This window comes from Hypanus sabinus, chromosome 23 (genome assembly GCF_030144855.1).
Source record: "Hypanus sabinus isolate sHypSab1 chromosome 23, sHypSab1.hap1, whole genome shotgun sequence".
NCBI lineage: Eukaryota > Metazoa > Chordata > Chondrichthyes > Myliobatiformes > Dasyatidae > Hypanus > Hypanus sabinus.
In genome coordinates, this window is record NC_082728.1 from 20,102,428 (window position 1) to 20,126,138 (window position 23,711).

Here is a 23,711-nt window from a genome sequence, read left to right on the forward strand (position 1 = left end):
AATGTCATTTACCAGCCACTTTAGGATAATAATATTCCTGTGTGTGTGTGTGTGTGTGTGTGTGTGTGTGTGTGTGTGTGTGTGTGTGTGTGTGTGTGTGTGTGTGTGTGTGTGTGTGTGTGTGTGTGTGTGTGTGTGTGTGTGTGTGTGTGTGTGTGTTTCCTTACGGTTGTTGCCGAGAGCTCGCAGACGGCGGCTCTCCGCCTGCCGCTATCTCTCCCGAACCTGACGTAGAAGAACACGTTGGAAACGCCAGAGATATTTAACATGAGTTGTGAGCAGCATGCACAGCTCTCTCGCTCTCTTTCGCTCCGTGTGTGTTTGCAACAGCTGAAGCATCGTGCGGCGCCGGCAGTCACTCTCGCTGGGAACGAGCGAAACCCCCGATAAACCACATCCACTTCGGCAAAACACCAAAAGAGGTGTTTATAAAATGCGACAGGACTGCATAAGTGTCGTCCTTGGCTCTGTGTGAAATTAGGCTCTTTAGAGGTTTTTTTTTATATTCATTTCGACTCGCCTGATTTTATTCCGCCGCCGGGATGGTAAGTGCCTTTTACAGGTGTTTTATTTCAGTTGCACCGGTTCAGTGTGATCGGGAGGGAAAGCATTTCAGTGTCCAATGCGTGCCTCCTTAATGTGGCGTCACATCTTAAACATCGCTAACAAGCAGAATCTTCTCCTGTTTCTCCCCCCGGCTATCGCGAATCCCAACCACGGGTGGTTTACCTTCCCTCTACCAACTCTATCTTTCTCAGCGAGCCCTCCTCGATCTCAGGACGCAGTTCTGGAGATCTTTACCATTCTTGTTGCTCCGATTGCAAATGTCCAGGGGTTCTGACACCCTTAGACACCTCCGCCCGTGAAGCGTTGGTTAGGAACCAACTCCCCATTCTGCTGATCAGAGAAGAGATTCGGGAAAGTGGCTCCCGGGAATCCCTGGCAAGTGATTGTTTATAATTTGTTGCCATGTTGCAGTTTCTATATTTAAAAAGCGGATTTATTTATTTTAAACTCAATTGAGCCCGGTTTTCGTCAAATAAATGGAAAAGGTTTCCCAAGCGTCAGAATCAGCTTAAGGTTCTGGTCGCGTAAAGGTGTGTTACATATACATCATCTGTTCAGGGAGAATGGACAGGGACCGGCACCCATTCGGGAGTGCCAAATGTCCCTTCATAAATCAGGATTTAGGAATAACAGTTGAAACAGTATTAATCGATTTCCTAAATCGAGATGTGCGTAAACTTGCTGAACACCCCGTGTTCAGCAGCGGTTACAATTAGTGGCAGGGACCCCTGATAATTCTTTCTTCTGACTGATATCTTTTCCTGATTTTTCTTTTAAGTTCAGTATCTGTCTGTCCCTGCGGCGGCGCGGGACAAGCATCTGCAGTGGCCAGTGCTGACTAAACCTGTCTTTGCTTCAGGGAGAAATGGTCAGTGAGTAGCCCAGTCGGGGACGGCTCTGCCGGGTAACTCGCCATGGCTCAGGACACGTCGCCGCGGCTTTCTCCGACTCCCGAGTGGATATTAGCAGCCTACGAGGGGAGCAATGCCTCCAGCGAGATCCAGTCCAATCTCACCCAAAACAACACCAAGCCGTTCTTCCTGGACATGAGAGGCAGCGTGCTCCTGCCATTCATCTACTTCGTTGTGTGCGTGGTGGGACTGAGCGGCAACACCCTGGTCATCTACGTGATCCTGCGATACGCCAAAATGAAGACGGTCACCAACATCTACATCCTCAACTTGGCCATCGCCGACGAGCTCTTCATGGCCGGACTCCCCTTCATCGCCATCCAGGTGGCCATGGGTTACTGGCCCTTCGGCCAGGCTTGCTGCAGGATTCTGATGACCGTGGACGGCATCAACCAGTTCACCAGCGTCTTCTGCCTGACGGCGATGAGCGTCGACCGCTACCTGGCCGTGGTCCACCCCATCAAGTCTTCGCAGTGGCGCAAGCCGAGGATGGCCAAGTTGGTGAACGTGGCGGTGTGGTTCATCTCGCTGCTGGTCATCCTACCCATCATGATCTACTCGGGGGTGGTGCAGAACGCCCCCAGGAACAGTAGCTGCACCATCATCTTCCCCAGCGAGGACCAGATGTGGTACACCGCCTTTACCATCTACACATTCGTACTGGGCTTCGTCCTGCCCTTCACCATCATCTGCCTCTGTTACCTCATGATCATCTTCAAGGTGAAGGCTTCGGGCATCCGTGTGGGATCGTCCAAGCGCAAGAAGTCCGAGAAGAAGGTCACCAGAATGGTCTCCATCGTGGTGGCCGCTTTTGCTTGCTGCTGGCTGCCCTTCTACATTTTCAACTTGGTCCCGCTGGGGGTGAACGTCCTGCCTACACAAGCCTCCAAAGGCGTTTTCGAGTTCATAGTCCTCCTGTCGTACGCCAACAGCTGCGCCAACCCGATCCTTTACGCCTTCCTGTCCGACAACTTCAAGAAGAGTTTTCAGAACGTGCTGTGCCTGCAGAAGGTTAGTGGCCTGGACGAGGTAGACCGCAGTGACAGCCGCCAGGACAAGTCAAGGCTGCAGGACGTCACCGAAACGCAGCGGACTCTCCTGAACGGCGACGACCTCCAGACCAGCATTTAAACCCAAGCCGAGATCGCCGCGTACGAGGGTCCCAGCCCCATCCCACGGGAACGCCTCCAGGGCTCCGGTTTGAGATTCTCGGTGAGTCCTGTTTCCAACCGGGTCCGACGAGGTCCTCCCAGCCTCAAGCCCGGCCCGTGGCTCGCAGGGTTCTGTCACCCAACCCGCATTTACGCCTCCGCCGGTGTTACTAATTCATATGATTTAATCTTATGCCGCACACGCGATTCGTTCAACCCATGTGTCGACGTTATTTAAGTGTGCGGATTGTACAGCGGCAGAGGGTGAATTGCAGTAATTATCCGATGTTTTCTCAGTTCTGTTTACTGGAGAGAATCAGGACGTAGCGGCTTTTCTGCCACTCCGGTTAGAGAGGCCGAATGCTGCAAACGCCTCACAGTCCCGCAACCAGCCTTGTGTTTTAAAGCTCAAGCATTATGAACACCAAGAGAAAGTTCAGCTGTTTGAAAGCGTTTCAGCATCGTTTTTCTTATGGAAGCTGCTCCAGCTAATTCGTCTTAATTATAATATGAAATATTTATATTACCGTAACCTGCTCCTCTGGGGGAAAACTTCATCACGAGGGACTGACCGAATTCGTTCTCTATGAGGAAGCTCCGCATACAGCGTGTCAGTGGGATAACAGCCCCGGCTCTCCACTTGTTGGGAAAGTTTGCAGATTGATCAAATGAATACTTCTGTAAATATGTTTTCTACGGCCCAGTAATTTGCTAGTCTGCACTATCATGCTCGGCGTTTGCTGCTTTAATCCAGGTGTGGGTTCTGTTTCCAAAACCCGCCGGTGTCGGCGTTAACGTTGCTGTTTCAGTTCTAACGCCCTCACAATGAATGACCCCACACACGTGCACCATTTCAATCGCTCTGTAAACTCGCTAATGGCAAAACGTGAACAAGAAATGAGCCCACTTTTTCACTGCGGATTTTTAACCATGTAAGTTCTTGGAAAGGTTTTAATTTAAGAGGCGCTACATCGCATTGAAAGATTCCCCAAAGACAACAGAGGTTGGAAGTCTGAAATAAAACAAAAACAGGTCGGGCAAGCTGTGTGGGAAGGGAAACAGAGTGAATGTTTCAGGTCAAGCATCCAAGGGGCGGCTGGTTATGCTTGATATGCTAATTAGAGTCTAGGGAAAATTTAAAGTATTATCAGAATAGGTACTGTATGTGTCACCACATAGTATATTGAGATTGAGAAAGGGTTCTATGCTAAACTTATCAAAGGAGTCCACATCCATGGAAAATTAATAGTTAATATCTGATAAAATTCCATTAACTTCACATCAACACATAATCAATCATTTTTTTTGCTTTTGTATATTTACCATTGTGCTCCAATATGTAGTTTTAGTGGGTGTGATTGTTTAGAAAAGGCCTGAGTTACTGAATGCCTGCGATGTATAGAGTTTGTGGATGAGTCAAAACATTCTTTAATAAGTTGATGTGGTGAGATAGAAAAAACAAATGTTCAGCTTCCGACTTTTCGTTCATGACAAGAATACACAAAGGTCTAAGGGGTGGATTTGGCCCACCAAAATTGTGTCAAATGCCAAAAATTATGCGATTATTTGAGCTGCTTTTATTATCTAACTTCGTCCTGTTTAAATGGTGTCCACCATACAAACCCAAGGCTAGAGATTCGTGCTGCATGTTCTGTTAGCGAGCTTTCAACCAAGAACACACAGACTCAGTTGTTTAATGGATAACATCATTGCAAAATTTAAAAAGCCTCACTTTATCACAGTTTTCATATTGGAAATAGGAAATTCCCAAAGACGTAGATAATTGGAAATCAGTTTACCTTGCTGTTCGAGTCCTAAGTAGGGCAGATACAAAAGAGTTTCTATCTACTGCTACAATTTTCTAAATTACTTCATCTAATGTGAACATATACAAAATCAAAATTATTTGAACATATCTAATGGATATACTTTTTATTTCTGCTGTTTTAAGGCACTTTATTGGATTTTGGACTCTAGATTTCACAATACTTTTCCAAGCAATATCATTAATCCATATGAATCATCAGTTAAAATTATGCTGACATTACTTATATAATTTATTAAATATCCTTCTACCTTTTAAGAGCATACTCTCCCATGCCTGGTCCTCCATTATTCAAATTCATTTTATTCCATATTTATACTTGCTTAGTTAACTTTCTTCTTTTGTAAATACTACAGCCATATACGGTAAACATAACTCTCTTATCTGTTGGATTGGCACACTCAGCACTCAGGTTTTTAAAAAGAAAACATTCTGGTTTATACAGTCTGTAGCTTTAAACCTGGTTTTGAGCTGCCAGAAACTGCGGTGTAGTTGACCCCTGAGAAAAGCCCCCTTTCATCAATGGCTGCTGATGGTTATGTCTGGAGCAATATCTGCAGTTAATTCTGACAACAATATTTACTGCAGTAGAGGACCTTTCTACTCTTACTGATGCAGTGAAGCTTTTTCTCAGTTCCAGTACATTACATTGAAAAGCAAGGTTATTGAAACAGTGAAGAGGCTACAGTACTCACGTGCCTTGGATCTTCCATTGGTGCCGTGTTGTGAAGTATATTTTTAACTATACATTTAAAATCATATTTTTACATATGTAGTCTATATGTTAAACAAGACATACAGCATTTACTAACTGTGTACTCTGATAGATGGCTGCTTTTTAAAAAATATTCTTTACCCTCTTCAACACACACAAAATACTGGAGGAACTCAGCAAGCCAGGGAGCACCTATGGAAATTAACAAACAGTCGATGTTTTGGGCTGAGACCTTCTTCAGGACTGGAAACGAATGGGGAAGATGCCAGAATAGAAAGGGAGGGGGTGCGAGAGGGGGGTAGGAGGATAGCTAGAAGTTGATACCTGAACCCAGGTGGGTAGAAAAGATAAAGGGCTGGAGAGGAAAGAATCCGATAGGAGAGATGAGTGGTCCAGAGGCAAAGGGAAGGAGGAGGGGACCCAGGGGGAGGTGATAGGCAGATGAGAAGAGTTAAGAGCCTATTATCAGAATATAAGAAGAGGGGAGGTCAAGGGAATTTTTTTTACCAGAAGGAGAAATCAAATTTATGCCTTTAGGTTGGAGTCTACCCAGATGGAATATAAGCTGTTGCTTCTCCACCTGAGGGTGGCCTCATCTTGGCACAAGAGGACGCCATGGACCAGCATGTCAGTATGGGAATGGGAATTGGAATTAAAAATTTTCCTCCTAAGATACAGCCTCAGGGTTGGTAGTAGTAACTACTTCCAATATGCTTCAGTTCAGGTAGAGAAACAGAGTTGAACTTACCTGGCCATATGCTGTCTGGTGAAGAGACCCAAGAGTGGTCTGACAGAAGCACGTGACCTTATCCATGTACATCGAAAATGGAATCCAAGTCAAGCAGCCAGCATGGCAATCAGAAGTTAGCAGCACCTTTACAAATCTGTATATTTTTATCTGTCAGTTTTATAAGATCATGGAACCCACAGCGCAGAACAAGTTGGATTTGTTTTGAATGGAACAAATTATCCTTATTAAAGGAAATAATAAATCTGCCACTCACAGAGCCAAATTTCTTAATAGAATAACATTTTTGATTGATAATTGTGACTTCATCAAATAGGCAAAAATGCTGATTTATTCATCCACATTCAAAGGTTCATGATCATTTCATTATGACTTTTTTAATACATCAAAAGAATTTTCAAAGCAGTGGACATTATTATAGACCAATAATTCCCAACCTGGGGTCCATGGACATCTTGCTTAACGGAATTGGTTGATAGCATAAAAAAGGTTGGGAACCCCTGTATAGATACAATTTGTTACCTATGCTCAAATATAGATGACCAGGACTTCAGAGTAGAATATGTTAAATTTTCCACGTTGATTTGGATGACAGTCTTGCACTGGGCCAGACAATACACAAGTTTCAGCTGTGCTCGGAAAGTGGGTTCGTGACCATTTCGGTTTTAAGCAGCTTTGCAATGATATTTATAATGTTTAGACTTGGCAATGACCATGGGATTGCCTGGAGTTTGAATCCACCAGAGACAACTCAGAACTTCCAATTTCAAATCAGAAATTAATACCTACACTTTGTGGCCACTTTGTTAGGGTGCAGGAGAGGAACCTGTCGTGCTCCTCAGCTGCTGTAGCCCATCCACTTCAAGGTTCGACATGTTGTGTGTTCAGAGATGCTCTTCTGCACTTCACTGTTGTAACGTGCGGTTATTTGAGTTACATCACCTTCCTGCCAGCCTGAACAAGTCTGGCCATTCTCTTCTGACCACTCTCATAACAAGGTGTTTTCACTTACAGAGCTGCCACCCACAACATGATTTTTTTTTTTGCGCCATTCTCTGTAAACCCTAAAGACCGTTTTTGTGAAAATCCCATGCAATCAGTAATTTCTTAGATATCAAACCACTCTGTCTGGCATCACCAGTCATTCAAAGGTCAAGTTCACTTAGATCACATGTCTTCCGCATTTTGATGTTTGGTCTGAACAACTGAACCTCTTGACCATGCCTGCATGCTTTTATGCAATGAGTTGCTGCCATGTGATTGGCTGATTAGATATTTGTATTAACGAGCTGATGTACAGATTGACCTAATAAAGAGGCCACTGAGCATAATTTTAAATTGACAAAGAGCAAATGTCACTATAAAATGTTGCAGGAATTGCAAACACTGATCAAAGAACATACCTTTGCATTAAGAAAAAAATGTCTGTGTTAATACAAGATATCTTCTGCTTGTTATGGTGAGTGTAACGTGTGTAAACTTATCCTAAGTCTTTGCAAGTTTATCAGAACTATAACAATAGCATTTCAAGTACTAACAAAACACAACAAAGGGGAACATTGCTACTAAATTGCCGAAGATAAACTGAAAAAAGTTTTTTTTTAGGAAAATGAGTGTATTTATTACAGCTGCAGTAGAAACATCTCTTCCACTGATCACTTTCTACAAAGTAAAAGAATGACTTTTTCTCCATGGTCAAGTATTACATGGAATCTCTGCAAGGAATATATTCTGAATAATAGTCTTAGTTTAAATAAATTGCAAGTCTGTAATTGTCCATTAAAGATCTTTTGATCTCTGCAGAAATTCCCAAATGCCATATTATATGGCTTATTTAAATGGCTTGGCACAGTCTAGATGGGCCAAAGGACATGTTTCTGTGCACTACATTTCTATAACTCTATATAAACTTAAAGCAAAATGTACCACATATGCCGATAAGAATGTTCATAACTCTTAAGACAAGTATTTTAAAAAATGATATGATTTCTCATTCAAGGTTTCTTCTTTGTATGTCTCAGTGAATGCTTGTTGCAGTATAAAAAAGCTGTATTGTAAGATATTTTCAATATCTGTTAAGATCTATTGTAGAGGAATTTCTTAAATATAAGGGTCAGAAGTTCACTTACGGTTACCAGTGTTAAATATTTTGAAGAGTATCAGTTACAGGTTGTATTCACTTAAGACCATAAGATATAAAGCAAAGTTAGGCCATTTAGCCCATCAGGTCCGCTCTACCATTCTATCACAGCTGATTTCCTATCCCTCTCAAACCCATTCTCTTGTCTCTTCAGTTCCATTAAAATGACAGAGTTAAATCTGAGCAACTGAGCATGACAGGCAGCGGATATTCTCACCTACAGTTAGCACGTGACCAAAGATGGTGCCTCATCCAAGATTTTTCGTAAAAGCAAACTTAACAACAATGGTTTCATTATTATATTTTTTCCCAGGGAATAATTACCTTCTGCTGCAAGACGCTGTATGTATCAAATTTAGATCTCATCTATTGAAAGTTTCAAGTAAGCTGTTAATGGATCCAATGCAATCATTGACCTCGGCCCGGTAATAACCAAATAGTCAACATTTTCAATCATGCAAAGAAAAGTGGCAACATAAGCAGTGTAAATGGGAAGACAAAATGATTTAAAAGACAATAATAGTCTGGACAGAAGTAGCTTGGCACTGAGACCATCGTGATATGCTCAGCCTTTTCAGCTTTCAGGCCTTTCTTCTACTGCCCTCTAATGTTCTTTGCACGTCAACTTCAAAAACTGTGGTTTTATCTGTTAGGAATCTTTTACATCACCCAGCTATAGGTTCTCTGATATAAAATGTTCACTATTCTAATCATTTCCTGTCATGAACACTCTTGAAATAATGTATACTCTATAATTGGAGAAAGGATTAGCACTGTAATCTCGTTGTCCTGAGCAATGACAATAAAGCTCTAACAATGATAAATGATAACTGAGTCATGTTCCACACATACTATGTCTCAATGTTGCAACAATAACAGGAAAATTCACATAAGTGATTATGTGGATTTTAGATAACTTATCTACAGCGTAAAAGGGTCATGGAATGTTCTCTTGAATCGTTTGAAGAGAGTGTATATCACGTGTATTTAATTTTCACAACATGATTGACTGTACTGATACAAATATTGCTCTACAGCAAAATCAGAACACAAACTTAATATTGATAATACTATTATGTATGTGGATAGGGGTGGGGGGTTGAATAGCAGGAAAGTAAATTACTTACTCAAAAGCAAGATGAGCCAACCAAAGCCCTTTAAAAACAAATCTGGAAAAGGAAAAACTGTAACGGCAGATTTGTTCAGTAGTTAATATGTCAATCTCCACAGCTGAAAAGAGAATAATATATATACATTAAAGACAATAATAATGGATCAATTACTCTTCCTCTTCTTAAGCCCTTCAACCGTATTGGGCCGCCAACAGCAGCTCACAAGAGTCATCTGTCCTTGGTCAGTTTTTCATGTTGTCCCCACGTGTTTCCAGGTGCCCATTTTCAAATATCCTTCCTCTGTCAGGGATGAGGACTTTGGAGCTCCTGTTGGTGTTTCTGTAGCCCTGGGTTTTTAGGAATGAAGTTGCTAATCCCATTTTCAGCCCTCCTCTTTTCACAGCCAGGCTTGGGACCATCCATGGTGAAGTTGCATCAACATCTCAGTACTGTTTAATCAAGTTAAGCAAGGAAGAAAACTGCTATAAATGATAATTACATGAAAGTTTGAGAAATATTCGGGTTTCTGAAGAAAGCAAGCAATGAAGTTGTAAATGCTTTTGTCATAATCTTCCAAAGTTCTCCCAGTTCAGGAATAATGCACCAAGAATGAAAAATGTGTCTGTGTAACTTCATAATTTAAGAAAACTAAAAGAGAGAATTGCAGAAATTTGTCTAACTCTGTTGTGGGGAAACTTTTAGAATCTATAATTAAGAACAGAGGGATCAAGAACTTTGAGAAATTTGGAATAATTAAATTAATGTAGCTTTTCATCAACTTCTAGGAAGATTCTGCATTAAAAACTGACTCTAAGATCAGCCTTTGACACCTCAACCAATTCTAACAATGGAAGTTGATGGATTAAGCAAGATGCCAAAACTGGGGTAAATGCAACTAAACACAAGTAAATGCTTTGGATCAAAGGAACGACAGATCCATTATCAGCTGTGGTGGTAGTAGTAGTGGCAGATATATTAGGGACACTATCAGGATAGATGCATGGATGATAGTACAATGGGGGGCTATGTAGGAAGGAAGTATTTGATTAATCTTAGAGTAGGGTTAAAACCTCATGAGTCAAAGGGCCTGTATTTTCCATGTTTTACAGCAATTGAAGACAAATGAGATTTGGGAACTTGTGTTTGGTAATTATGGATAAAAATCATCAAAACTATTCATGGAGTACTAGCCTTTACTCAAGAGGATTGCAATATAAAGGAAATATTACTTCAGATTTTTAATGCGCTGGTTATTGAGTACGCTGATCGGCGCTTGGCGTGCAGCTCTGATTCATCAGAAAGTTTACAGGTTAGATGATGAAGCTAGATAAGACATATTCAAAGGAATGTGGAATGTTAAAGGTTGATTTATGCAAGAGACCTAGGACTTGGAGAGGAATGGATGTAGACAGGAAGTTATTTCTTATTGATAGGTGAAACTAAGATGAAAAAACAAGCCAAGAGCTTCAGTAGTAAAGAATCATAGTCATAGAAAAGTATAGCACAGAAATAGACACGTATAGCTCACCTTGTACATGCCGATTGTTATGTCTACCTACATTAATCCTGTTTACTGGCATTAAACCCATATCCCTCTTTTCCTTTCCTATCCAAGACCTGTCCAAACATCTTTAAGTAATGTAATTGTACCTGCCTCCACCATACCCTTGGGTAGCTTATTTAGATGGTCACTACACTCTGTATAAAAAAAAAACATACCCCCCAAATTTCCTTTAAATTTCACACCTCCCACGTTTAACCTGTGCTCTCTATCTCTAGATTCCACTGCCTGGGGACAATGAACCTGACTATCTATCTTTTCCATCCTCATATTTTTATAAACCTTTATAAGGTCACCCCCCCCCCACCCCACTGTATCTACATTCTAGTGAGAATAATTTCAGCCAATGCATCTCTTTTTATAATGAGAGTGTTTCATTCCAAATACCTTCCGAGTTAATCTCTTCTGCCATCTCTATTGCTGCCACATCCTTCCTACAGTATGATGACCAGCATCATACACAATATTCTAAGTGTGGTCTGCCCAGTGTAATGTTCCAACTCTTATTCTCAATGGCTCTGCCTATGAAAACAAGCATTCTAAATACCTTTTCCATTACCCTATCCACCTATGCTATCACTTTTAAGGAGGTGTGGACTTGCACCTCAAGGTCTCCCAGTCCATCAATACTCTTGTGGTCTAGTCACCTTTCTATACTTCTGACCAGAATTTTACCTCCCAAGCTTCATGACCTTACTCATGCCCGGATTAAATTCCACCTGCCACTGGTCTGCCCAACTTTCCAGCTGACCCCTGTCCCACAGTATTCTTAGGTATCCTTTTCATTATCTATCTCTCCGCCAATGTCCGTGTCATCCATAAAGTAAGGAAAAACTTTAGTATAGTTGGAAATAACTTTGCTAGTTTTGGGAAAACTTCTTCATGGTGGAGGTGTAAAGCTCTGTGGCAGAGAAAAGAGTTGGTAGTTTTAACAGAGTGATCAATAGGCTTTTGCTCTTCTTGGGTATTTTGGATATATTGAGTCAAGGCAAGGTGATGCAGTTGAGCTATGGTCCTGTTGTGACTGACTGGGTCACTGAAGCTAGGTGATATAAAGGCCTTTATTCAACTCAACAGATCTTCTGGAGAGAACCTAATTCTCCTCTCCTCACACAATGTGTGAACACCTCAAACACCTTTCAACCACAAAGATTACAGTTAGCTACAGTTTCAATGGCAACAATCATCTAACATTAGAAATGTAGACGGATAACTACAGAATTAAATATTAACAATGGGATCACAACCCAATTAGCAGAACCCTTTGATTATTCCAACACCAGTACTGGTTCAAGCACATATTCCAGATACCCAAAATTTACCCTTTTTGCTACAGTGTAGAGGAATGGCTCCCTGAATATACAACCAGCCAGAGTATTAAGTGACCCTGTCTAAAACTGTGTGTTAATTGGCAGGGATACATCTTTAACGATGTGTTAATACGGGAGAGAGCAGCACTGCCTGTTAGGAGTTTGTACGTTTCCCCTGGGTCCTCTGGTTTCCTCTTACAGTCCAAAGACATTCCAGTTGGTAGGGTGAATTGGTCATTCTAAATTGTCCCGCGGCGAGGCTTGGGAAGTGGCTGAGTGGCGTAGCCCAAAGGGCTGGAAGGGCTGTATCTCAATAAAATAATGCCTTCCCCAACCTCGTCCTGAAAATTTCAATGACCTCCAAATAACATGAATCTCTATCGTCTTTCCCTCAATAGTTTCTCGATACAGAATCTGAACATCCCACACCCTGATGAAGGGTCTCAATCCAAAGCATCACTCTTCACTTCCCTCCATAAGTGCTGTCTGACCCCTGAGTTCCTCCAGCAATTTTTTTTTGCATTGTTCCACCTCCAATGAATGGTTTCAGTAGCCTTAAAACATCGGTTGAAGATCAATTTAATTCCTGAAGAATCATTCTCATTTTTCTTAATGCACATTCATAATTATCAACTCCAGAATCATCTCTGAGTTCCCGTTGGTACAAAAGAGGTCTCTGAAAGGTCTCCTCTTAGTCTTATTATGCTGCCTCCATTTTTCAATTATGGAAATAGCTCATCCTTTACTTGGGTCTTTTAGTTTCAAATGCTCATGTGGCTGTTCATAATCTGTTCAACCTCAAACCTCTGCACAGTGTGTTCCAGTTAATTAAAGACTGAGTAAATGTTTTAGCATGTTTGTATAAATGGGACAGAGAGCTTTACTATATAAAGGTACATGAAATTAACTGGCCTAATAGGTCAGTTGCAAGGTATCGCTTTCAATGTTTTCTATTTACCATCCATGCAAAGTTTGATGATGCACTTTCATTAAAATTAGCTATTTTTATGATAAAAAATTGTAATATATAACATTGGTACCTGTTTATAGAGCCTTGCTTACATCACTTCTATTTATTTTTGTAAAACCCCTTAGCTGAGTCGTGTAGAAATTCCATTCCATTTATTAAGTGCTTGTAAATTAAAAGGTTCTTCCTAAATATTGTGTCATTGAAATAGCTGAACCTGGTGCTTCAATATTATTTCATTATTATGCATAAATGTAAATCAGATTTATAATCGAGTTGTTTACAGGATTGTGTAGTACGCTGCTCTTCATTGTACAATTGTGATGAATAAAAACAATGGAATTTTTAAAGTTTATTTTTAAATTTAGATTTCTGCATCATTAATTAACCTCTTTCTAAATGGTGCATGATTTTACCTTGAAAGAAATTTGAGTGATTTCCAAGGGATCTGATAAGAGCTGATATGGAAAATAATCTTTCTTTACACATACACTGAACACGTACGGGATTTAAGGGAGAAGGGTGAGGCCAATAAAATGTCACCTTCACTGCTTTTATGAATAATCGTTTACAATCACCCCCAGTAGCCTGGAGTTTTAATCGCAAAGATATAAAAACAGAATTTGAAGATCAGTTCTAAACTAAAAGAATTTTAGGCACAAACTTTACACAAGATTGTAAATGAATCCTAATCGACACATATCATTCATTGATTTGCAGATTACAATTATATAATACTGAGTTCCATTGGCTTAACTGTGGAAATTTGAAGTGATACTTTAAGTACTGCTGCTGCAAATTTCACATCATATAAGACGGTGAAAATAAAGCTGATTCTGATTCTAAAGAATTTAAAATCTAACATTTATCAAATATCATCCCAGTACTATTAATCCCTCCAGAGGATGAAGTACACATTATTTACTAACATTTCCTCTAATTAGCCTTTGTGGTGTGGATTAAGTTTTGAACTATGTTTTTGAGAATGAAAATTTCTTGGATTGATCTTTAGATCACAAATATTTCTGTAATTTTTTATCCGTACCCCTGAACACTGTATTACCAGAAAAGATTCATGAAGTTAATTGTGGGGAGTGAGCAAATTGGAAACGTCCTTGAATTAAGATTGTTCTGAAAATGAACTTTGATACTATCCTGGGTTTCTATATAATCACAATTGTCTATCAAAATATATCTTAGGACTTTTCATCAAGCTAGACACTAGGCAGATAATTCTAGATAGAAATAAATTTTCAATTCTTTCTCATCTTCTTGACATATAAATGTATACAACTTGCTTTGTGATCTAAAAATAGTTCCTTACTGTTCAGAACTGTTAACACACTTTGATTTTATTTTAAACAATCCAATTACCTGTTTCACATTTTGTTCCCTGTACTACAATGTGACGTGTTTTTGCAGTTTTGGAGATGCAAAGCTCCTTTAAATTTGCACCTTACAAAGTCTTCTCTGAGTTCAATAGAAACCTCTATACATATAGGGAACTAGATGGCCCATGGGGTCAGAGTTGCATTTTATTACCTCTCTGTGCAACCTAAAAGAAGTGCAGGAAGATCTTGGATTGCTGTTCAGAACCTGCAGATCATGTAAGTACCAAAACAAGGCACGGGCGTAAGAAGCCTATGGGGGCACTTACACTCAATTTAATCATATTTACACATCTTGCTCCCGCTTTTTCTCATCTGCATATCCAATCTCTTCATGTGAGCTTATATTCTTAACTACCAATCCTGGGAAGGAATTCCACCTTTTCACATCCATTTCCATCCTTTTGTTCAACTTTATTTTTGACTTTTTTTTAGGACTCCCTTCCTCTCAGATATCCTCTTCTCTATTGGGGATCTGCAAAATGTTATCAGTAAATAGGGAGCCACCTCGAAGGATTGAACGGTGCAAACTTTTGGATGTCACCCTCAACCGAATACCACGCATCTATGAGTTGGTCAACGTAAGATTGGGGTTCAATTCCCACTGCTGCCTTTAAGAAGTTCATACGTTCTCCCTGTGGCTGCAGGGGTTTCCTCCAGTTGCTTTGGTTTCCTCCCACAGTCCAAAGGTGCATGTGTTAAGGCTTGTAAGATGTGGGCATGCAATGTTAGCGCCAGAACCTGGCAACACTTTTAGGCTGCCACCAGCTCATCCTCAATGCGACAACACATTTCATTTTATGTTTCAACGTGCATATGACAAAGCTAGCCTTTAATACAAATTTAAACATTCCCCATCTAATAGATTTATTTAACAATGCGCTTTATTGCAGAAACAATCCAACCATCTCCCAGTCTGAATCCACATTGTTTCTCTTCATATGAAGAGATTGCAACTGCTGAAAGTAGTACAAACTAACTCAAGCCTGCCTGTGGTCAGCTGTATATTCATTCCACCAACAGCACATCGGGCAACAATACTCACTGGGGCCACAGCAACATACAAAGCAGGTAATCCTGTGGCAAGAAGACTAACTTCAGCCGCCAGTCAGTTCCATGTCACGTACCCAAGTGGTTGTGGACCTCAGATGAACTGCCAATCAATCAGCTTCAGCTTCTAGGCTGCACACGGCTTTTGTGTGATCAACAAACAACGTCGGATGATTGACTATTGACCACATCCAATTAAATGCTAGAGGACTGGGCCTCATTGTCAGGTATCACGTAGCCCAAATATATAAAAACAATGCCCCAGGTACATAATTTTCTCAATTTTCCACCATCACTGCAAATTGAAAATATTTTCCTCTCAAGGGTTCCAATTCCCTTTCAATTATTTTATTAATGTTCAGTATCAGATTAGACTAGTACTACTTGATAAAGGAACTCTGTACAAATCGTTATTTGTTTATTTTGGATTACAGCCAGGTGACATGCTCCATACACAAAAGATCCTTCAAAAGGGTCTTGGCCTGAAACACACTCTTTTCCATGGATGCTGCCCGGTCTGCTGAGTTCCTCCAGCACTTTGTGCGTGTTGCTTGGATTTCCAGCAACTGTAGATTTTCTCCTGCTTGTGAGGTAACAGGCCCTACTGGACCAATGAGCACCTAATTGCACCCACGTGACCAATGTCTTTTGGAATGTGGGAGGAAACTGGAGCACCTGGAGAAAACCCATTCATTCGTGGGGAGAACATAAAAACTCCTTATAGACAACAGCGGGAATGTTGAACTTTTGCATTTCAAGTTGACATCATTTCCTCTGCTTGTTCTGATAAGGAAATTATAATCAGAATCTTCCAGATAAGTGATTTTGCTATTCTACTATCTAACCTGACTGAAGATGTCTTATTCCATTTTGTTACCCAGTTTGGAGGTCTGCCTGTGAAGTGCATCTGAATGATCCCACAGATGTAGTTTACAAGAAAAGCAGCTGAGTTGTTTCCATTGCCCTGGCCAATATTTAATTAAGATCTCTAACGTAGTTAATCTGTCCTTTGTAACACACACAAAATGCTGGAGGAACTCAGCAGACCAGGCAACGTCTATGGAGGAGAATAAATAGTCAGCATGTGGGTCTTAGTCCGAAACGTCATCTCCCAATTTCTTCATCAACCTTCCCCCACCACCCACCTTTCCCCTCACCTTGCCTCACCTATGACCTGCCAGATTTTACTCCTTCCCCTCCCTCCACCTTCATTTCCCGGCTTCTGCTCCCTTCCTTGCCAGTCCTGATGAAGGGTTTCAGTCCAAAATGTCGACTGCTCATCCCCCTCCATAGATGCTGCCTGACCTGCTGAGTCCCTCCAACGTGTGTGTGTGTGTGTGTGTGTGTGTGTGTGTGTGTGTGTGTGTGTGTTGCTCTGGATTTTCAGTATCTACAGAACGTCTTGTGTTTACGGTCTGTTCTTTATCAGTTTGCTGTATGCAAATGCTTGCTGCACTTACTGAACTTCCGCTAGCAGTTTCTTACTTCAAAACTATTCAACAGCCTTAGAATATCATGAAGTGGACTTGAAAGGCACTCTGCAGATATAAGCCTCTCATTAAATACGGTGCAGCCAAGAAACTCGTTCCATTTCCTTTTGATGGCATTGACTAACGGGGTCACCTTGTCACTGCTTTGCAAAAGTCCCTCGGGCATCAAGATCTTTAATTCTGAGGTTTGCAGAAGTTCACGTCCAGGTTTCCCTGTACAAGACCACTCTGTGTTAGTTTTTGTGCAGGACTCTCCAGGTAATGCTCACAAGTTCTCAGAGTTCACAGTGCCAGGCCTGAGTATTCTAATTACGAACATCCCACAGGCATTGCTGACCCGAGCTGCTTCTACGGTATCTTTCACAGCTGTATGAAGAGAGTGAGATAAGCACGTCCCCCCCCCCATTTGAAACACATTGTAAAATAAATTCTTATGATTGAACTGGAATTTCTATCCCATTGGCTCGGATAAGATAAAGGTGCTCGTTGGAAGTGTTGCCATCAAAGTGCAGCCTGACTAATTATATGTGGTTTCAGTTCTATTGATAGAAAACATGGAACAATATAGGCCCTTGGGCCTTCAATATTGTGCCACCTCTTTAATCTACTCCAAGATCAATCTAACCCTTCTCACCCACATAGCCCTCCATTTTTCTTTCATCCATGTGCCTGTTTAAGAGTAGCTTGAATGTCCCTTATGTCCCTGGCAGCACCTTTCACATACCTACCACTCCCTGTGTAAAAAACCCACATAACCGTATACTTTCCCCTGACACCTTAAAGTTATGCCCCCTTGTATTAATCATTTCCACCCGAGGAAAAGTCTCTGGCTGTCCACTCAATTTATGCCTCTTATTATATCATCCACCTCTATCAAGTCAGCTCTCATCCTCCTTTGCTCCAAAGCAAAAAACCCTAGCTTGCTTAACCTGTCCTCATAAGACACGTTTTCTACTCCAGTATTCATCCTGCTAAGTCTCCTCTGCACCCTCTCTAAAGCTTCCACACCCTTCCTATAATAAGGGGGCCAGAACTGAACGCACAATACTCCAAGTATGGTGTAACCGGAGTTTTGTGGAGCTGAAACATTACCTCGCAACTCTTGAACTCAATCCCCCAACAAATGAAGGCCAACCCATCCTTTCAACATGGGCTACAACTTCGAGGGATTTATGGACGTGAAGATTATGTTGACATAACTCTCACCTAAGAAGAGTTAGATTTTGTATGTTTTGTTTCTGACAAGCTTGGAGTGGTCCATTAGCACACACTTTAAGAATTGCAAAGGTTTCAACAAGTTATTTAATTCAAGGAGGTAGTAACAGATTTTTAACTGAAAAGTAATTGAAATGTAGTTAAAATTCTGACTCTGAGCCAAGAGCAATCAACAGAATTGGACAAGAAAGGAATGAGAGGAAGGTCTTCTGTGTAATGTTTTCCTTTCCCCTGTGCACATGATTAACATCATCTCAAAATACACCCGGAGTTGCTGAGCCCGTGTGGTCGGCTCAACTTGTTCTGTCCCCAGTGTCTTCTATTATGCAGCTGGACTTGCAGCTCTCCCCCATGTCTGCCCCGATAAGCCACAGCAATAACCTGGACCTGATAGTTGGAATTCAGTGTCGGCAGTACTAGAAACCATCACAACCTATGGACTCCCTCTCGTGGACTCTACCACTCACGTTCTCACTAATATTTATTTATTTTTTCATTATTTGCACAATTTGTCTTCTTTTCCATATTAGTTGTTAGTCAGTCTTTGTCTATGTATGGTTTTTCACAATTCAAATTTCAGGGTTCGAAGTACATTTATTATCAAAGTGTTCATACTGTATGTAACCTTGAGATTCATCTTCGTGCAGGCAGCCTCAAAACAAAGAACACAAGTGAACTAATTAAAAGACCCCACACAACAAAGACACTCAAACAGCCAATGTGCAAAAAGAGAACAAATGGCATCTTGCATACAATAATAAATAATGCACAGAATGTTAACCACAGAGTCCCCAAAAGTGTGTCCACAGTCAGGGAGCGTATTTAGCTCTGAGGTGAGCTAAGATAGTCTAGGAGCCTGATGGCTGCAGACCATAGCCATGGAGCCGGTTCAGGGCTGAGGTGAATGCCAATGGTTGCAGGCCACAGCTGCAGTTATTTCAACGCTGAAGCGAGTAAATCTCACATCCGGCTTGTCCTTCACGCTCGGCCTTGAATCTTTGATCAGATCACTCAAGTAGTTATTAAAAAAAAGAGTAAACAAAAGCACATGGAGCATGAACTGCAAAGGCCCCGAAAGTGAGTCCGCAGCTGTGGAGTCTGTGCAGCCCTGAGGCAAGTGAAGCCAGTTTAGGAGCTGCAGAGCAACAACTGCTCCCGAACGTCCCAATCCCATTCTGATATGTCTATCCGTGGCCTCCTCTACTGTCAAGATGAAGCCTCCAACCTGATGGCATGAACATTGATTTCTCTAACTTGTTAATGCCCCTCCTCCCCTTCTTACCCCATCCTTGACTTATTTAGCTTTTTCCCCCTCCCCTTTTTTTCTCTCTCTCTGCCCATCACTCTGCCTGTTCTCCATCTCCCTCTATCCCCTCCCCCTTTCTTTCTCTCTAGGCCTCCTGTCCCATGATCTTTTCCCTTCTCCAGCTCTGTAACCCTTTTGCCAATCACCTTTCCAGCTCTTAGCTTCACCCCACCCCCTCCGGTCTTCTCCTATCATTTCCCATTTTCCCCTCCCCCTCCTACTTTCAAATCTCTTACTATCTTTCCTTTCAGTTAGTCCTGACGAAGGGTCTCGGCCCAAAATGTCGACAGTGCTTCTTCCTATAGATGCGGCCTGGACTGCTGCGTTCCACCAGCATTTTGTGTGTGTTGCTCCAAAACCTGGTGGTGTGGGACCCAAGACTCCTGCACCTCCTGCCTGATGGGGGTAGCGAGAGGAGAGGGAGACCGGTCAGATGCAAGCAGATGGCACCGAACTCCTGTTCATCTTCAGCTCTTGTCCACAACCATTTTAATCTTGCTTGACGTTTTAATCAGCATGAAGTAATGGAGCTGAACACGGGCTTGTCCTCCACCATTAGGCCTCAACTCAGCGTCCATCCCCAAGCAGGGGCTGCCCTGGTTTTACCTGCACTCTTGAGAATCTACTTTGCCGAAACCTCCAGGATATCATAAAAGCACTGGATCGTTCAGTCAGTTCAAAAGAACGTACTTAAAAGGAAAATGACAGGCTACAGATTGCAGAGATTGCAGTGATCACAATTCCAAAGAAGTATATCTACTAAAGTATCTAGTAGCTTTATGAGCTGTTTGCAAAATGTCGCCATTTTGTTGAATTTCTTTATTTTCCTGTAAATACCTGCAAGAAAAACAATCTCAAGGTAGGACATGGTGACATATATGCACTTTACTAACAAATTTACCTTGAACTTTAGAAGTGCTCTAGTCTGAGTTATGTCGAGTTTTAATTCTATCGCGTTACTATTTTCTTTGGAACTGTGCAAAGGATTTTCCAGTGCCACATCCTTCTATGATAAGTTTGGTACTTGTGAAGATTTTGGTCTGGTTTGTGTTAATGTTATTAAGCCTGAAACTTTCTGGAAGAGAATTGTCTTCAGTTTATTTCCCACAAATATTGTAATAAATCTTGCCTTTGAACCATTTGCTTTTATTAAAAGCACAACTCTCTCAAACTCATAAATCTGGATAGAACGGTACAGTATCCTTTCAGTGGTGTATTTTAGAAATAACCAATCTGTTCTACTTTAAAGTTTTTTACTGATCATAACACAGTTGACTTACAACACAAGAGATTCTGTGGTTGCTGAAAATCCATGGGAACAAATACAAAATGCCAGAGGAACTCAGCAGGTCAGGCAACATTGATCAGGTCACCTGTCACTGTAAATTGTCCCATGATTAGGCTAGGGTTAATTGGGTCAGGGGTTGCTGGGTAGCATGGCTCAAAGAGCCAGAAGGAACAGTCCACACTGTATAATCAATAAATAAATACAACAATTTTAAACACTTCTATAAGATCATTCCTCATTCTTCTACATTCCAATGAAAAAGGCCCTAGCCTGCTCATCCTCCTTGACTCAGTCCCTCAAGTCCCTGCAACACCTTTGTAAATCTCCTCTGCACTCTTTCCAGTTTAATGGCACCTTCCTTATAGCAGGATGACCAAAATCACATTCCAAATGCAGTCTCACAAACGTCTTGTACTATGCAACAAAACACCCCAACGTCTGTACTCAATACTCTGACTGATGAAGGCCAATGTACCAAAGGCCTATCTACGAATGACACCATTTTCAGGGAGCCATGTACTTGCACTCCTAGTTCCTTATGTGTTCCAGTTCTCCCTGGAGCCCTGCAGTTCCCTGTGAAAGTCCCAGCTTCACCTGTCTTCCCAAAATGCCACATCTCAGGCCTATTTGAATTAAACTCCGTTTGCCGTTCTGGAGCCCACTTACCCAACTGATTAATATCCTTCAGCAAATCCTGATAACCATCTTTACTGTCAGTGACACCACCCTTTTCAGTGTCACTCACGAACACTGACCATACCTTGTACATACCCATCCAAATGACTGAAATAGATAATAAATAGCAATGGTCCTAGCACCAACTCCTGGGCAACACCATTAGTCACAGGCCTCCAGCCAGAATTCTTTATTCACTTTGCAGATGCAAAGCAACCTACACCTATGATGCACCATCAATAACTCTTGGAGACGGGAGGTGAACGATAGGCTTTTATTAGCAGCAAAAGGGAGCACAGCATCTTGGAGACTGAGGGATCAGCAGTGCCCCCAATCGCCTTTATACAGGGGTCTGTGAGAGTAGTCACAGGAGCAGTCAGCAGGGGGGCATGTCCAGACAGGTATACATAGTTTACCACATTCACCTCCCCTTTGTTTTAAAAGAGAGTCCCCACGGGCGAAGTTTCTTACAAGTATATTCACAAGTCAAGTCTATCAGGCGGTCAAGTCTGTCGCTGCGATCTACGTAGCACCGGTGGTGATTGTACCGGTGATGGTGGTTGTGCTGGCTCCGGCCTGACTAGATGTGCCAGCCCATTAGGCATCAGTAATCCTTCATGCGTGTGTGTGGCGCCCGGTATGGGAGTGTCGTGAGGAATCTGTGTAGGGCTGGGCGTGCGCGGTGTCTCGTGGGTATATACATCAGTGTGTACGGGGTTCATAGTCACCGTGGAGTGTTTGGGGTAGGGGTCTGGTGCTCCTGCGGGCGCCAGGTCACAGACGGAGACCGTGTTCTCCCGCCCATCAGGTCAGACCACATAGGCATACTGGGGGTTCGCATGAAGTAGGTGAACCCTCTCGACTATCAGGGAGTATTTATTACTCCTCGCATGTTTCTGGAGCAGCACTGGCCCTGGGGATGTCAGCCAAGCCGGTAGGGTGGTCCCAGTGGCAGACTTCCTGGGAAAAGAAAAGAGTTGCTCATGAGGGGTGGCATTGGTGGATGTGCATAACAGGGGGCAGATGGAGTGGAGTGCCTCGGGGAGGACCTCCTGCCAGCGAGAGACCGGTAATCCCTTTGACCTGAGGGCTAAGAGTGTGGCCTTCCACACAGTGGCATTCTCCCTCTCCACCTGTCCATTCCCCTGGGGAGCAGAGCCTCCAATCGCCTTTATACAGGGGTCTGTGGGAGGAGCCACAGGAGCAGTCAGCAGGGGGCGTGTCCAGACAGGTATATGTAGTTTACCACAACCTACACCTAAGAACTTTCTATAGGGGCATGACTGAGAGATCCTGATTGGCTGTATCATGCCTGGTATGGGAACTGTACTTCCCTCAATCGCAGGATTCTTCAGAGAGTGGTGCAGACAGCCTAGCACATCTATAGATGTGAACTTCTCACTATTTAGGACATTTACAAAGACAGGTGTGTAAAAAGGAACCGAAGAATCACTGGGGACCCGAGTCACCCCAACCACAAACTGTTCCGCCTGCTACCATCCAGGAAACGGTACCGCAGCATAAAGGCCAGGACCAACAGGCTCCGGGACAGCTTCTTCCACCAGGCCATCAGACTGATTAATTCACACTGATACAACTATATTTCTATGTTATATTGACTATCCTGTTGTACATAATATTTATTATAAATTACTATAATTGCACATTGCACTATAAATCACTATAATTGAACAGAGACGTAACGTAAAGATTTTTACTCTTCATGGATATGAAGGATGTAAGTAATAAAGTCAAATTAATTCAACTCATTCAATTACCAGCTCAGAATACACTTGAGGATCTCAACAGGCCAGGCAGCATCCACGGAGGGAAACGGACTGTCTACGTTTCAGGTTCAGACCCTTCATCTGGACTGATCTGGAGCTCCAGTCTTGACAAAGGGTCTCAGCCCAAAATGTCACTTGCCCAGTCCCCTTCAGAGATGCTCCTGACCCACTGAGCTGCTCCAGCTTTTGAGTGTTGCTGCAGATTCCAGCATTCACAGTCCTTTTTGTCATCATTCATTCAGCTTCCAAACACAGACACAGCAGAGTAACACCTGAACTGCAACATACCTTCAAGTTGACTAATACCAGCTGCCAGCTGACCTGGTGGGCAGTAAAAATGTTCTAGGTTCTTTCCTGTAATTTCTAGTTTTAATGGAGGACAGAGGCTTCTGGTAAGCCCGCATAGAACATATTCACCTTTGATATTTGTGGATTGGGCCTCCTTGACAGTACTTTTGAATGCAAGTGACCCCAATGAATGTCAAGATGAAGAATATTGGCTCTG

General features: G+C 42.1%; 1 protein-coding gene across 2 annotated transcripts; it reads left to right on the forward strand.

The window, feature by feature from the left end:
• Positions 1 to 330: 330 nt before the first annotated feature.
• Positions 331 to 13,305, forward strand: LOC132380013 (somatostatin receptor type 2-like). Of its 2 annotated transcripts, none has more exons than XM_059948463.1 (2): positions 331 to 545; positions 1,427 to 13,305. In XM_059948463.1, exon 2 carries the CDS (start codon positions 1,482 to 1,484, stop codon positions 2,607 to 2,609), a length of 1,128 nt encoding a protein of 375 aa, XP_059804446.1. In that variant the 5' UTR covers positions 331 to 545; positions 1,427 to 1,481; the 3' UTR covers positions 2,610 to 13,305. The 2 variants fall into 2 exon arrangements, with proteins under 2 accessions (XP_059804446.1, XP_059804447.1); XM_059948464.1 differs by lacking the exon at positions 331 to 545 and adding an exon at positions 730 to 946 and having other exon boundaries at positions 1,431 to 13,305.
• The last annotated feature ends 10,406 nt before the right edge of the window (positions 13,306 to 23,711 follow it).